The sequence below is a fragment of the Ranitomeya variabilis genome, chromosome 7 (genome assembly GCF_051348905.1).
Source record: "Ranitomeya variabilis isolate aRanVar5 chromosome 7, aRanVar5.hap1, whole genome shotgun sequence".
Classification (NCBI taxonomy): domain Eukaryota; kingdom Metazoa; phylum Chordata; class Amphibia; order Anura; family Dendrobatidae; genus Ranitomeya; species Ranitomeya variabilis.
The window spans coordinates 211,764,529-211,779,660 of NC_135238.1; the positions used below are offsets into that span (position 1 = coordinate 211,764,529).

General features: G+C 40.1%; 1 protein-coding gene across 5 annotated transcripts in view; it reads left to right on the top strand.

Moving 5' to 3' along the window:
• FIGN (fidgetin, microtubule severing factor) overlaps nucleotides 1-14,663 on the top strand; it is a 175,094-nt gene extending 160,431 nt beyond the window's left edge. For 3 of the 5 annotated variants that reach the window (XM_077272815.1, XM_077272816.1, XM_077272817.1), the window contains one exon: nucleotides 7,485-14,662. In XM_077272815.1, the coding sequence (XP_077128930.1) occupies nucleotides 7,485-9,709 (2,225 nt within the window). In that variant the 3' untranslated portion in view covers nucleotides 9,710-14,662. Of the gene's footprint in view, nucleotides 1-7,484 lie in introns of all 5 variants that reach the window. The other 2 variants (XM_077272819.1, XM_077272820.1) reach the window with 1 other exon arrangement.
• The last annotated feature ends 469 nt before the right edge of the window (nucleotides 14,664-15,132 follow it).

Here is a 15,132-nt window from a genome sequence, read left to right on the forward strand (position 1 = left end):
AGGCAGTTGACCATATTTCCACCACAGGGTGTGATCCAGTCGGTAAATGTGGAGCCTTTTCAGTGTTCGGTGTCTCTGGAGATTAGATTAAAGCGAACTGAACCTTGTTTTTTTCCCTTGAGCGGGCTGATCCCAGCAGTCACACACTCTGTACTGTATGTTATTTTGTTTTCTCGTTATGACAGAAGGGCCATGTTTATCTAATTTTGCACTGGTTTATGCAGTATGTTTGTTTTTAAATAAACCAGTTGAAAACTTTTATATGGAAAGCGTTCTTGTGGCTACCTCTGTGGACAGCTGTCTGAGCCAGTCTACCACACCTGATAATTATTTTTCATGTTCAAAAGCAAAAACGTTAAAAACATGAAGTGTTACCTTTAAGCTGCTTGCATCTGTGTTGGTAAACTGTATTATGGCGAAACATCTGGTTTACGGGCTTAATATCAGAAACATTTCAAACTGGTTGAATTTTAGACTGATAAAACTCAGAGCATTTTGTAAATCCTGTACTGAAAATGATCTGGAAAATGTAAATGGATTTTATATGGAATAAGTTGGGATGACATGGAGATGTCAAGTAGCCGGTCAACTGTATATAAATCAATTTCCGGCAAACGATCAATTATTCAGATTATGTAATTGGGTTCCGAGGTTTATCAAACTTGGTTTATGACTGCTATACAACATCAGAAATCATGTTCATCCTACACCAGCTGTGCGCCATTTTTTACACTTTATGTTTGGTGTCCAAACATGTCTGCTTCCAAGGGAAATGTATAACTTTATTTATTTTTTTTACTCATTAAAACCCAAATATTGATATAAGTACATTTTTTTTCTAATAACATTTTAATTTTCTGATCATGAATATTTTTTTCTGTACACTATTATATGGGCAACCTTAAACAATATGTTTTACACCAGCTACAAAGTCAATAGTATGAAGATGAATCATTGACTTTCCTAGGAATGTGTTGTGAGCATGTTCTGTGATCTATGCAGTGGCCATTGTGCAGAGAGGTGGAGGAGGTGAGCAGGGACTTTACTTGTAGTCGGTGGTGGATCACGTGTTAGCTTTTTAGAGGAATTATCTTTCATTGTAATCTTGCTTGTGATGATTATGAGATTACCACTGATACTGAACAGTGATCTCTAAAGAGTTAGCCTACTACTAAAGGGGCTGGCTGCTGCTTTATCTTTTTATTGATGATCTCTTAGGGTAGGCCATCAAAATCTTAACGATGGGGGTACGACACTTTGAATCCTTGCCAATCAGCTGCTACGGCGATGCCCGCTGGATGTATTTGGATGCTGATGGATCTCTGCTGTGCTATAATTTCTGAAGTAGCAGCAGCTGGTTACAGCAGATCTACCCCCTTTTCATTTGAATGGGGGGTACATATGCAGTGCCCAGCTGAAGCCACTACACTTGAATAGGGGGAAGATCTGCAGAACCTGACTGCTGCCATTATAGTTTTGATAGTGCTGCTGTGTTTTGGCAAAAGCTCTGTAACCTATGACAGATGATCGGCAGGGGTGTTGGGCGTCCTAACCTCCACCAATTTTTAATTTTTATGTATTTTTTTCGAAGATGACCCATCCTTAGTGAAGTATCAGATGACTGTACTGGATGAGCTTAGTAACATAACGTGCATAGAAATACATGCTCCTGGCTGCCAGTCCGAGCATTGCATTGTGATCGTGGTGCAAGTTATACAGCCGAGTGACTCTTCCTTTACGATAGGCCATTAATATTGGTAGTGGCTCACCTATTTAAGCTCAGTGGATATAGTGAAAACTGCAAGCTATGCGGTAACTTTTTTTAAATCTGGGCAATAACAACAAATGAGGAGAAAAAGTTCACAACAAATATATTAAAAGTTTAGCATAAAATCTTGATTTCAACAGTAGGTTATCTTCTGATGTCACATTCCTTCAAAGCACGTTCTATTTCAATTCTAAATCTTCACATTTACACGTGTTTCTACTTTTGATATATTGATGTCATGGGTTCTAAACTAATGTTACATTTTAGATTTAAAGGGGCCGACTGGCAAGGAACATAGATTAGAAGGGGAGGTTCCATGTTCAGAATACAGTGGAAGTGGTTACTAAAAGTATTTCTCTCCTTGTGGAACCTCGTCCAATAGAAATGATGTAATATAGAATTTCCTTAAAATGAGAGTTTGCTGCCATGTTCATCCCAAGTTTGCAGCTGAATGTGGAGGTCTAAGCAGCGATGCACAATGTCATCAGTTTACTTTTAGTAGACTCATTCCAGTAAATTGTCCAAGGCCATCTAATTAATTTATAGGGAATTTCCACCTTCACTTCCATTATATCTACATTTAAAAGAACGAAGCAGCTTTACAAATGGTCTTGATTAAAAAGCCTCCTAGTGTTCTGTGTTTGCAGTTTCTATGCAGACCTATGTGCTTCCATGGTAACAGACAACAAATAAACATCGAGTATTCTGATTCTGTAGACTGGCTTCCTTGTTGGTTAAATTGAATGTGTCAAAGAGTTCCCAAATACAAGATGTACACCAATGCGATCTTTGAAATGTCTTTAGAGGTTGAAGTTAGAAAATAATGTTTCTTTGCAAAATCTGGACCTTTGGTTAGAAACATTTTGGTCAGTGGAGAATAATTTTAATTTTACGTAAGGTATCCATTATTAATCAATCATTTTATATATTGAATTCCCACATAAGGTATTAAAGGAAACCCCTCACCAGGTTTTCTCAATATAAAGTATGGCCAGTACTAGTGATGAGCGAGTATACTCGTTACTCAGGTTTTCCAGAGCACGCTCGGGTGGTCTCCGAGTATTTGTTAGTGTTCGGAGATTTAGTTTTTCTTGCCACAGCTGAATGATTTACAGCTACTAGTCAGGCTTAGTACATGTGGGGGTTGCCTGGTTGCTAGGCAATCCCCACATGTAATCAAGCTGGGTAATAGCTGTAAATCATTCAGCTGAGGCGATGACAACTATATCTCCGAACACTAACAAATACTCAGAAAACCTGAGCAACGAGTATATTCGCTCATCACTAGCCAGCACCTTTCAGCCCCCTTACAGCATTCTAGTGTGCGGTATGTATGCCCCCAATTCCCTAAGCAAGGCACAAAAAAGAGTTTTTATTATATCCATAGACAAAGCGGTCCAGTCTGATGGGCATATCTGGCCTTGATCTGATGCCTCCACTTCCTATGATCACCATCCTCCTGCCCTGCTTCATGTGGATGATGCGCACACCACATCATCCACGTGCGCACACCACGTCATCCATGTGCGCACACTACGTTATCCACGTGCGCACACCACGTCCTCCACACGCGCACACCACGCCCTCCACACGCGCACACCACATCCTCCACACGCGTACACCACATCCTCCACACGCGCACACCACGTCATCCACGCGCTCCACCATTGCGTTTCTGCATAGTCGCACTTCTTTATACCCTGCCATCGGCAGAGCAAGTTGACTGTAGTGCGCATGCGCCAGCTTTACGTACTGTAGCATGATCATTTTTCGGTCTTTTCTAGCGCATGTACACTATAGTGCTTCGCAGTTCCCTTGGCAGTTCAGAAAAAAAGTGTGCCAGATGAGCAAAATCAGGCACTGTGAGGATGATGTATGACATGTCATCCACATAAAGGAGGGCAGTATCAAATCAAGACCAGAGACATCCATTGGAGGCTCTCCATTACTGGTTAGAACCAACCGCTTCACTCATAGTCCCAGAATTAGAGTGATTTCAATTAATACATTACAAGTTATAAAAAAAAAAAATATAACTTTTCATCTTATCCTTGGTATCCATTGCAATAGTCAAAACTCAGGGTGCAGTGCACAGATGAAGTTGGCAGTAAGTAGGTATCCAATTAATAGTAGAACGTTATCCAGCAACACATTCAAGAGGGGAAAAAAATATATATATATTTTTTTTAGATAAATCAGGTTAAAAAATACAAGGAAATTTCCCATGGGGCCTTACTTACGCATTTTGAACAACATTGTGTCCTTGTTAGCATGCTATCAGTAAGAACACATTGCTGTTCGAAACGCAGAGAAAATGTTTCCCTCTTGGACGTGTTGCTGGATTACAAGTTATATTGTAACTTTTTTTCTAAAAATATATATAAATCTGTTCATCTCCTTGGGATCAAGTCTTCTGCCTGTAGATCCTAACTGATCGTCTCAATGAAAGGGTTAGTCAATTAAGATTAATAATCATCCTGCTCTTTGAAACGTCTCTTATAGGAACTAAGTTTGAAACACTGGGAATGACCTAGATCCTATAGAAACGGCGCAGTAGTATTATTCCATTATCCAGCTTAATAGTGAAAAATCTAAACAAGTGGTGATGGCAGAAGTCATGGCCGCTTCTGACTAACAAGGGAACAAAAAATGGACAAAAGCTTCCAGGGACAAAGCTTGAAAACCAAGGACTCTCTTCGGATATGGGAAACATACTATTTATTTCAAGTTATTAACCCTATATCCTGTGCATACAACATGCTATAAAATTCATCATTTCAAAACTAATATTTTAATGCACGTACCGTATTTTCCGGCGTATAAGACGACTGGGCGTATAAGACGACCCCCCAACTTTTCCAGTTAAAATGTAAAATCTCCTTAAAAGTCGGGGGTCTTCTTATAAACCGTGTCGTCTTATAGGACCGGTAACTAATGTGCCTTTTGGGGGGGGGGGGGGAGTGGGCCTGATGATGACGAGGGGGCGTCTCACAGGAAAGTGAGTATCCCCCATTACCTCATTGTATCGCTGCAGCGTGGGGTCTCTGCTGGGAGCGGCGGCTGCTGCTCCTCATTGTGCAGCGTGGGTGCTGTGCTGTGGCGGCTCCTCTTCTTCAGTGTGGGGCCTCTGTGCAGCTGGGCGGCGGCGGCGGCGGCTTATCTTCAGGCAGTCGGGGCTCCTCCGGTATCTCCTTAAAGCCCGGAGGCCCTGCCGGCAACTCCATCGGTGCAATGCAGTGGCCTTCAGGAACATGGCCGCTGCTCAGATTCAGATCTCGTCCCGAGATCTCGGGAGACGAGATCTGAATCTGAGCAGCGGCCATTTTCCCGGAGACAGCTCCATTGCTGCTATGCGGTGGCCCGGCCGCTGGGGGCTGCGCATGCTCAGATTCAGATCTCTGAATCTGAGCAGCGGCCATGTTCCCGGAGGCCACTGCATTGCACCGATGGAGTTGCCGGCAGGGCCTCCGGGCTTTAAGGAGATACCGGAGGAGCCCCGACTGCCTGAAGATAAGCCGCCGCCGCCGCCCAGCAGCATTGAGGCCCCACACTGAAGAAGAGGAGCCGCCGCCCCACGCACAGCACAGCAGCCGCCGCCGCTCCCAGCAGAGACCCCACGCTGCAATGATACAATGAGGTAATGGGGGATACTCACTTTCCTGTGAGACGCCCCCTCGTCGTCATCAGGCCCACTCCCCCCCCACCCACCATATACACCCGGCAATGCGATACCCGGCGTATAAGACGACCCCCGACTTTTAAGATGATTTTCAGGGGTTAAAAAGTCGTCTTATACGCCGGAAAATACGGTACATAAATTTATTTTACCTTCCGTGATCTCTTGGCCTTGGTGGTTATTATTATTATTATTATTAGATGCACATTGTGTGCTTCTGGGTGACCGATTCCAATAAATGAGCGATCTGATGCCGAGATCACCAAAGCAAGTGATCCGCTAACAGCCACATGTTTATCACATGGAGCCACCTTGGTCATTTATAACGAGAGTTCTGTCTTGTATTATCTGTTTTGCTTGCAGGGGTTAATGTAAATGTAGTATTACCTGCCACAATATCCACATTAATGTCTTGCCATGTAATAGCACATAGACATGGGAGGTTTACACAGCAAAATTTGCCTCCTTTTGCAATGTATTGCTTTGGCTCATAGAGGGGAACTGCGGAAAGACAGTTTTTCAGCTTTGTATACAATTCAATAGCAGAGGAACCTTCTGTATAACCTTGAGATTGGGGTCACTTGTAAGACAATGCACCTCTATGGGAGCACTATTATTGTGCTATGCAACATGGAGTTTTTAAAGGATTACTGTCATGATAAAATTGCAAAGAGCATCTTTGCAATTTACTACTTATTAAAAAGCTTCTCCGTTCTCAAGAACAGAGGGATTTTTTAATTATAAGGTTAACTTCCTAAGGGGAACGGCCCACCAGTGCAGTCTATCAGATGTAGTCGAACATACGCAGTGCTTGCAAGCTCTTTCCAACCGAGCTGCTCTAAAGCTAGCCATATTGCCAGAGTATTTTGAAGGCTCTCGATCTGTCCAGTTTCAATTCTACTGGGGTCTTCCAATAGTGCAGACGTATAGCTGCCTGTGCTTGCAGAATTGGGTCTCATTCACACATCCGTGTTTAAACACTTTCGTAAAAACAAATGATACTGGTGTCATCCGTGTGTTGTGTTTTTATCATCAGCGTGTCATCCATATCTGTTTTTACCATCTGTGTGTCATCTGTGTCCATTTTTACCTTCCGTGTGTCCATTTTTACCTTCTGTGTGTCCGTTTTTTCCATCAGTGTCATCCATGTGTCCATTTTTACCTTCAGTGTGTCATCCGTGTGTCCATTTTTCACCATCAGTGTGTCATCTGTGGGTCCGTTTTTCACCATCAGTGATTGGACCCATCTTATAATATATTAAGATGGGTCCAATATGTAATACAAGGGATCCAATATTTTTGCATATAAGTGTGCATATAACAAGTTCTCCTAAGTACTATGTGTAGCAAATGCTGTGCCCGATTGATAGATTCCAGCTACTGCATAGTAAAACTGAAAAAAAAAAACTTTTAGGGGATGGTGATCAGTGGTTTAATTCCTCACGCCCTGGAGACTTGCAGCAGAAACAGATGGGCAGACAAGCAGCGGTTGTTTTTTTTTTCTTTAGGGGTTCAACAACAGAGCTAAGAAGGATAAAGCAGTTGTAATTCATACCGAGTTGTAGGTTTTGTGTGATGAAAGCGATGGACCGCTGCCTGGGAGATTGCTTTGCTGCACTCCACGAAGCAGATTTGAAACTGTCGTGGACCACTTTAGATGAGAGTTGGATTATGGAGTGACCTGCAATGTCTGTGTCATATTGTTCAGCACAGGGTGCATTATGCTGTGCTAACTAGGTGTTCAGCACCAAATAAGCGCGGCATCCTAGATGTGATCTGTCAGCTGTGTCTCATATTTTTAGATTGAGGGGAAAAAAAAAAGAGAAATCTGAAACTGATATTGTACAGACAGAATTGCTGCATACGTAGCATGTTGAGTGTTTCTGGAAAACTGTATGTGCGTCTACAAATCATCCATCAGAATGGGCTGTAGATAAGAATATCTGCTTATTGTCTCATTTACTAGTACGCACATGATATACCACATCTTTATTTTATTATTGTATTGATTTATTTATTTTTTTCTTCTTATTTATATAGGCTTGAAGATGCAGTGGACGCCAGAGCATGCTCAATGGCCAGAACAGCACTTCGATATATCGTCCACCACAAGGTCACCGGCTCACAAAGTGGAAGCATACCGTGGTCATTTGCAACGCACATACCAGTATGCCTGGGCCAATGATGATATATCTGCTTTAACTGCATCAAATCTACTTAAAAAGTATGCTGAGAAATATTCTGGAATTTTGGAAGGATCTATGGAAAGACCTCTTCTCAGCAATTACTCTGAAGCTCAGTCTGGCCTTGTAAATAGTCGAAAAAATGATGGTGAGCCTTGGCAAAGTTCTTTGAATTCAGACAATGTCTACCCTATGAACTGTGTCTCCGATGTAATTGCAGCAAGCAAAGCCGGAGTAGGAGCCACTCTACCTCCATCAGATGTCTCTGTCAGCATAGGCAGTTCTCCTGGGGTGGGCAGCAACTTGACAGAACCAAGTTATTCCAGTAGTACATGTGGAAGTCACTCAGTTGCTAGTCTACATTCAGGGCTACCATCTCAGGAATATGGAACCGCATATAATGGCTCCTACCTGCATTCAAGTTATAGTAGTCAATCTGCATCTGCACTGCCATCACCTCATCCATCCCCACTTCATAGCTCTGGACTCCTACAGCCTCCACCACCTCCACCCCCACCAGCACTAGTACCAGGTTACAATGGGGCCTCCAATCTTTCAAGCTACAACTATCCACCTGCTGGCTATCCTCCACAGTCAGGCGTTGGGTCAGGGTACAGTCCTGGAAGCGCCCCTCCTCCTTCTGCTTACCTTCCTTCTGGTATTCCTGCTCCTACTCCTCTTCCACCGACAACTGTTCCAGGCTATAGTTATCAAACACATGGTTTAACCCCAATAACTCCAAGCTCAGCTAGTTCCCTAAAAAGAAAAGCTTTCTATATGACAAGCCAAGGAGACTTAGACTCTAGTTATGGGAACTATAGTTATGGCCAACAAAGAAACTCACATAGCCCTATGTACAGAATGCCTGACACCGCTATATCCAACTCAAATAGAGGAAATGGCTATGAACGAAGTTCTGAATCTTCATCCTTGGCCTTCAAACCCACTAAGCAGTTAGCTCCTACTGATCAGCAAAGAAAATTTAGCAGTCAGTCAACAAGAGCTCTCACACCACCGTCCTACAGCACTGGAAAGAATTCCCGATCAAGTGAGACTTTTGGAAAATATAACTCATCTGCAATCAATGAACACAATGAAGAGCATAGACAGCTACTACCACATACTCTTCAAGGCCCTGGACTTCATACAGCTACCTCATCCAACCACTCTGTGGACGAACAGCTGAAAAACACTGATACTCACCTCATTGACCTTGTAACTAATGAGATTATCAACCAGGGACATCCAGTTGACTGGGATGAAATTGCTGGCCTTGATTTGGTAAAGGCTTTTATAAAGGAAGAAGTGTTATGGCCAGTGATTCGATCTGATGCATTCAGTGGACTTACAGCTTTGCCTCGGAGCATACTTTTATTTGGACCTAGAGGAACAGGCAAAACATTATTGGGCCGATGTATAGCTAGTCAGCTAGGTGCAACGTTCTTCAAAATTACTGGCTCCAATCTTGTTACAAAGTGGATAAATGAAGGAGAAAAAATTGTCCATGCATCGTTTCTTGTGGCAAGGTGTCGGCAACCTTCTGTGATTTTTGTAAGTGACATAGACATGCTACTTTCCTCCCAAGTAGGTGAAGAACACAATCCGATAAGCCGAATGAGAACAGAGTTTCTTATGCAGTTAGATTCCGTTCTTTCTTCTGCTGAGGACCAAATAGTTGTAATTTGTGCCACAAGTAAACCCGAAGAAATAGATGAATCTCTAAGGAGATATTTCATGAAGAGACTTCTTATCCCACTTCCAGACAGCACAGCCAGACATCAAATAATAATACAATTCCTCTCACAGCACAATTACTGTCTTAACGACAAGGAAGTTGCACTCCTAGTCCAGCGCACAGAAGGTTTTTCTGGACTGGATGTGGCTCGCTTGTGTCAGGAAGCTGTGGTTGGCCCTCTCCATGCCATACCACCCTCCGAGCTCTCAGCCATTATGCCGAGCCAGCTGAGGCCCGTAACGTACCAAGACTTTGAAAATGTATTCTGCAAGATTCAGCCTAGCATATCACAGAAAGAACTTGATACGTATATTGAATGGAACAAAATGTTTGGGTGCAGCCAGTGATAAACATTGCAATGACTGCTGGCATGCAAACTTATGTGTCCAAGGGGTAATAGTCCCTTTTGGTAGTGGCCTAAATGTCAAAGGTACCAAGGCAGCCACAATAAACTTGCATCTTCTGAGTGATGGTAGACTTTAATGTGCATTTAACAGCCAATGTTCTGAATTGAATGGTGTGACAGTGAGCATATTTTAATGCTTAGTTCTAATTACGGAAAACCACACTCGAAAAGAAGCAGGGTGGACATAGGTTGACATTGGAAGGACATGAATCCCGTGTATTGATTCCATTCTGCTGTTCTTGAGATTTAGTTGCTGTCAAGTGCCTCAAGTGGTGCTTTATTTTTTTTTTTGTTTGCCTCACAATTACATTGGTGGCATGTGCTAATATAAAGAGCTTTAACTTCAAACATTAATGGACTATAGATGAACAGATAAGTTGAAAGACAGCCAGCCAGATTTTCTTGCCATGTTTATGAGCAACAGTATTCCTCAATCCTGTCTGTTCTGCAGAAGAGATAGAAAATTAATCTGGAACTTTTTATTTTCTGTAGTTTTTATTTCTTTTAATGTTCTGTCTGCAAAAATGACAAACAAACAAAAACCTCAGGAAAGTTGATTTGTACAGTACCTCAAAGGAATGTGTTGAAAGCACTATTTACTGCTGAGAGAGATGGTTGGCGTCATTGTTGCTTTATCTTACAAATGTGTGTTTACCTCAAAAAATTGGAAAGTGGCATGGAAAATTACTTTGAATGTATTTGGTTGATATTCTACAAAAAAATGGCTAATGTCTTGCCATATTAATTTGTAACTTTTCCCTCTGTAAATGACACATTATTCAGAATGACCATTTCCGATATTAAATCAAAGGCTTTTTTTTTTAATAAGTTCCGATGGTGCAAGTATTCTTTATACATTTAAATATACAGTATATGTACAGAGACACAAATTTATGACCGGAGTGAATTCAGCATCAGCCCAACAACATTTTAGTAAATTAATCTGTTTTATTAATATTAAATCTCTATATATCAACTTGTAACCATTGACACTTATGGTAGCCTTTCTATTCACCGACAGTAGTATAGTTTTGTAGCTAACACTTTGGTCAAGAAAACCAAAAAAATGGTTGTATTCAGTTTTAAAAAAAGAGTCACTACTAGTTACTGGTAAAGATATATATATTCATTTCAAGCCTAGCATACATGATGACATATGGTTTGGGAAAAAACTACTATGATGTGATCACAATGATTTCCTTTAGTAAATACAAATAATAAAGTAGAATGTTAGATTTTTTTTCTTTAGGAAGCCATACATTGCCATGTAACCTGAGCCTTAAAGAAGCACTCCCATCAGTTTTTATCATCTTAGTATATTGCAATCATCATATTATATGGCACTGTGTACTTACAATTGCTCATTTTGCCATTTTACCCAGCTAATTCTTCTCTTTTCTCTGCTCTATTTAGAAACAGGAATTTCTTGTTCCTGCATTTATCATTCCCCTCTTCAACTCCTGACCCAGCTGCTATGTCCCACTGCCAGGGAGTTTTGCAGTAACTTGACTCGTACAGGGAAAATTGACCTCCTATTTCTACTTAGAGCTTAGAAGGATTTAGCTGATCGTTTTTTAATTATGTGATGTTATATAGTTACGTAGGTTTAATAAAGTCCTAAGTCCATCAAAGTTGTTATTATTATTTATTATTCTAGCACCATTTATTCATGGCGCTTTACATGTGAGGAGGGGTATACATAATAAAAACAAATACAATAATCTTGAACAATACAAGTCACGACTGGTACAGGAGGAGAGAGGACCCTGCCCGCGAGGACTCAGTCTACAAGGGATGGGTGAGGATACAGTAGGTGAGGATAGAGCTGGTCGTGCAGTGGTTTGGTCGATCGGTGGTTACTGCAGGTTGTAGGCTTGCCAGAAGAGGTAGGTCTTCAGGTTCTTTTTGAAGGTTCAACCTTTCTCCACCAACTTTACATTGTTATGGACCTAATGGAAAAAGGGAATAATTAGCTGGGTAGAAGATAAAATTGAGAAACTGTAAGTACACAGTTCTATGTAAAATGATGATTGCAAGGGTCAAAATATAGATGGGAGTGTTATGAAGAATATCCAATTTTTACCAGTTGAAGTTACCTCAACAATAAACCTCACCTATACTTTTGTTACAGATAGTCATCATACCTGGTGCTCTGCATTATGGTGCCATCATTTGTCAGATTGGTGCCCAATTTTCCAAAATAGTCACCATATTGGTATGGGGAGTCCAATAAAATTTGAAAACATGTTCCTCATGCCTTACCTCTGCCAAATAATTGACTACCACCGATTTTGTCTGATGTGTTCATCCTATCGTTGATAATTGTCCATCACAATGTATAGGAAAGGCTGACTTTTCAAAGCTCTCTCCATATGTCACTTGGATAGCCATTGTGGAGAAGAAGAAATTGGGGGCTGTTGGCAGAGGTAACAGCAGCATAACTGAGAACACCAGATATGACCACTATTAGACAAACTATTCGCAGGTCCCTAGTCCAGCGGATATGTTGGTAGACTTTGGTGACTGACCAGAGATCTGAAAACCTCTTCCTACTTGCTGGAGTCCCCAGCATCTGTTCTGATTTGTACACTTATGGCAATCTGAAGACATGCCAGGGATGCCACAAGTAGGAGGTGGTTCGCAGGGCTATTGGCAGTCCATCAATATCGTCACTGGATCAGGGGTCCTTCACATCAGGGGTCCTTCTAGTGACATGAGGAATGTCCAATGACATTTGAGGTTAGAGGTGAAGGGACTCTTAAAATCCACTGATGATTCAGTGGCCCCCATAGAATATAGGGCCAGTAATTGGCTACAGCATTTACATCGATTTATGTGGTTGATGCTGCAACATAAAAATTGGCAAGAATCACCAGAAACTCTGAAGCAATGGAAGATTTAGCAAACGAGTAATGATTTTATTCTCCCAACCCCTGTTGACCTATTTAATAAAAAGAAACATTCTAAAGATCCAAAATGTTTGAAACTATACTATTCTTAATTACCAGGGCTTACGGCTGGTATACAAAATAGTTTTAGCCTTCCAAAGTCAAGTTCATATATGGGCTGAAAACATTTAGTATTAGCAATACAACCAAAATACATGCAAAAGTGAGATGTATTTATAAAGTTGTTTTTTTTATATATATATATAAAAAATCTACTGTGGGGTTCTTGTAGCTGTGTTTGGTCCAAATAACCTTCATTTCTACATTTTGTGCGAAACTTTTGGTCTACCAGTCAGATAACCCAAGTAGACTCTAAATAAACCACATGCCCTTCCATTTTAGAAGAACTATTTTGTTGACACTCGTTTCCAAACTGGAAAATTTAAGCTTTATTGAATAACTTTAATTTTACAAATATTTAACATTAGTTGATTTGTTTTTGATGTTCAAATATGTGAAATTATTCCATATTTTACGGTGGCCGCTACAGGCTCCAAAGAGTCTATTTTCCCTTCTTTTTTTTTCCCTCTTCCGTACAGGTTTTTTCTTATCTATGTTCACTTTGTATTCTTAACAGGTGTCTAATACTTGTGACATTTCTCATATTTTTATCCTCTAACTTGTACTGTCACCCAATGTGGTTTGTTTATATTTTTCAGTTTTGTTATTTTTGACATATAATGACAGCTAATTGATGCTGGGTGATGTATTTGATGGAGGAGTAGTGTACAGATTATAGCTGTCTCATGCCTGCCAACGCGTGAACAGGACAGCTCGGCTTTTTTGAATGTATTGTTTTGTTTACTTTATATGGAGACAGTGGTGAAGCTGTTCCAAGGCACTGGCAATTGATGTACATTTTAGACATTAAATAAATGCACTGAACGTCGTACAGAGAAATTTCATTACATTTTGCTTCTGTTTTTTGTTTACTCTCAGATACAAATTTCCTTTTTTTATTCTTTTTAGGAAAATTTGATGTTTAAAAAAAAAAAAAGCTGAAAAAAATATAAAATTGCACTTCCAAAGACAAAAAAACGCATTGAGAATCAAACCTATTTTCCAAAAATAAATGGGTGCCAATAATAAAAAAAAAATGTAATTTGCATGTCTTTTTTTTTTTCTTTTTCTTTTTAAATTTAGAATTGTCTTTCAGGAACAAGTACGGTATATTATTAGTACGTTATCTTGTTGTGAAAAAAAAAAGTTTTAAGAATTTTCTTTGTGGTTCAAAGTAACTATTAAATTCATTGTGTTATATTTTAATAAAAAATTATTAAATCTTAAAATAAATATTTTCTTTTTACTTAGATTTATATTTTGCATTATAACACTTTGCAGTAAGCCCAAAAAATTTTTTTATTTGCTTGACAAATTTAATTTCAATGAAAAAAAAAAAAAAAAGTATGGTGAAATGTATATAATATTTAAATTAAAGTGTCAGTCTTCTCTTACTTTGGCACCAACTTGTAAATTGATTACAATTATTATATTTTCTCCCATAGGTACTGCTCCTCAACCATGACATTGTTGGATAATTGTGTGGTCATCTATAGAAATAATTTTATGAAGGAGCTTCATTTGGAAATATATTTTAAGAGGCTTAAGAAAAGAACTTTCTTTGCTGGTTGGTCATTACATTTTACACATGAAGACTCATTAAACGTATTTTAATAAGTCTCCCATTTAGAGTCTGTGAGAAGAGACCCGGGGAGAGCTGAAAACCAGTTAGGACACATATTATATTACCAATTAAAAGGAACCTAACAGCAGATATATATTGTCCAAATCAGAGAAAAACATACTTTAAAAACCACATTTCAGAAAAAAACAACTACATTAAAAGGCACCAGGGACCAAGTTGTATGGAAGACTAGTCGGAAAGGCCGGTCTCACACAGGTTCTCCCCACCCATTGCCAGTGACTGACAGTTCTCTCCCTATACATGCATGTAGAGCGAGACCAGTCACTCAAAGGGAGCAGGCAGGGAGGAGTTGCTGGGGACCTGCCTTTTCAACTGTGTGTTTTGGTCCCAAGTGGCTTTTAAAGTAGGGTTTTCTATTAAATGTTGCAGCGCTTTAGAGTCAAACAAGTAAGGCTGAAATCATATAGCCAGTGCCTGATACATGCTGTCCGAGATTGGGGCAGAGAGTGTCATCTGTCAGGTTCCCTTTAAGTCTTGTTGGTAATAGAATGGGGACTTCTTGTTCAATTGTGATGAAAACTATTTACCGTTTTTCTAAGATCTTAAGAGACAATTAGCATAATTATAACTTGTGAACTTAACTGAAAAAGTCTGACGAAACCTCTATTGTAAAGTAGGAAGGTTTTCCTGTACCAAAATCCAAGCTTTGGACAGAAATCAAGCCATGGAAAATGCAGGGATATTGTCAATGCAAAATTACCCAATAAAACT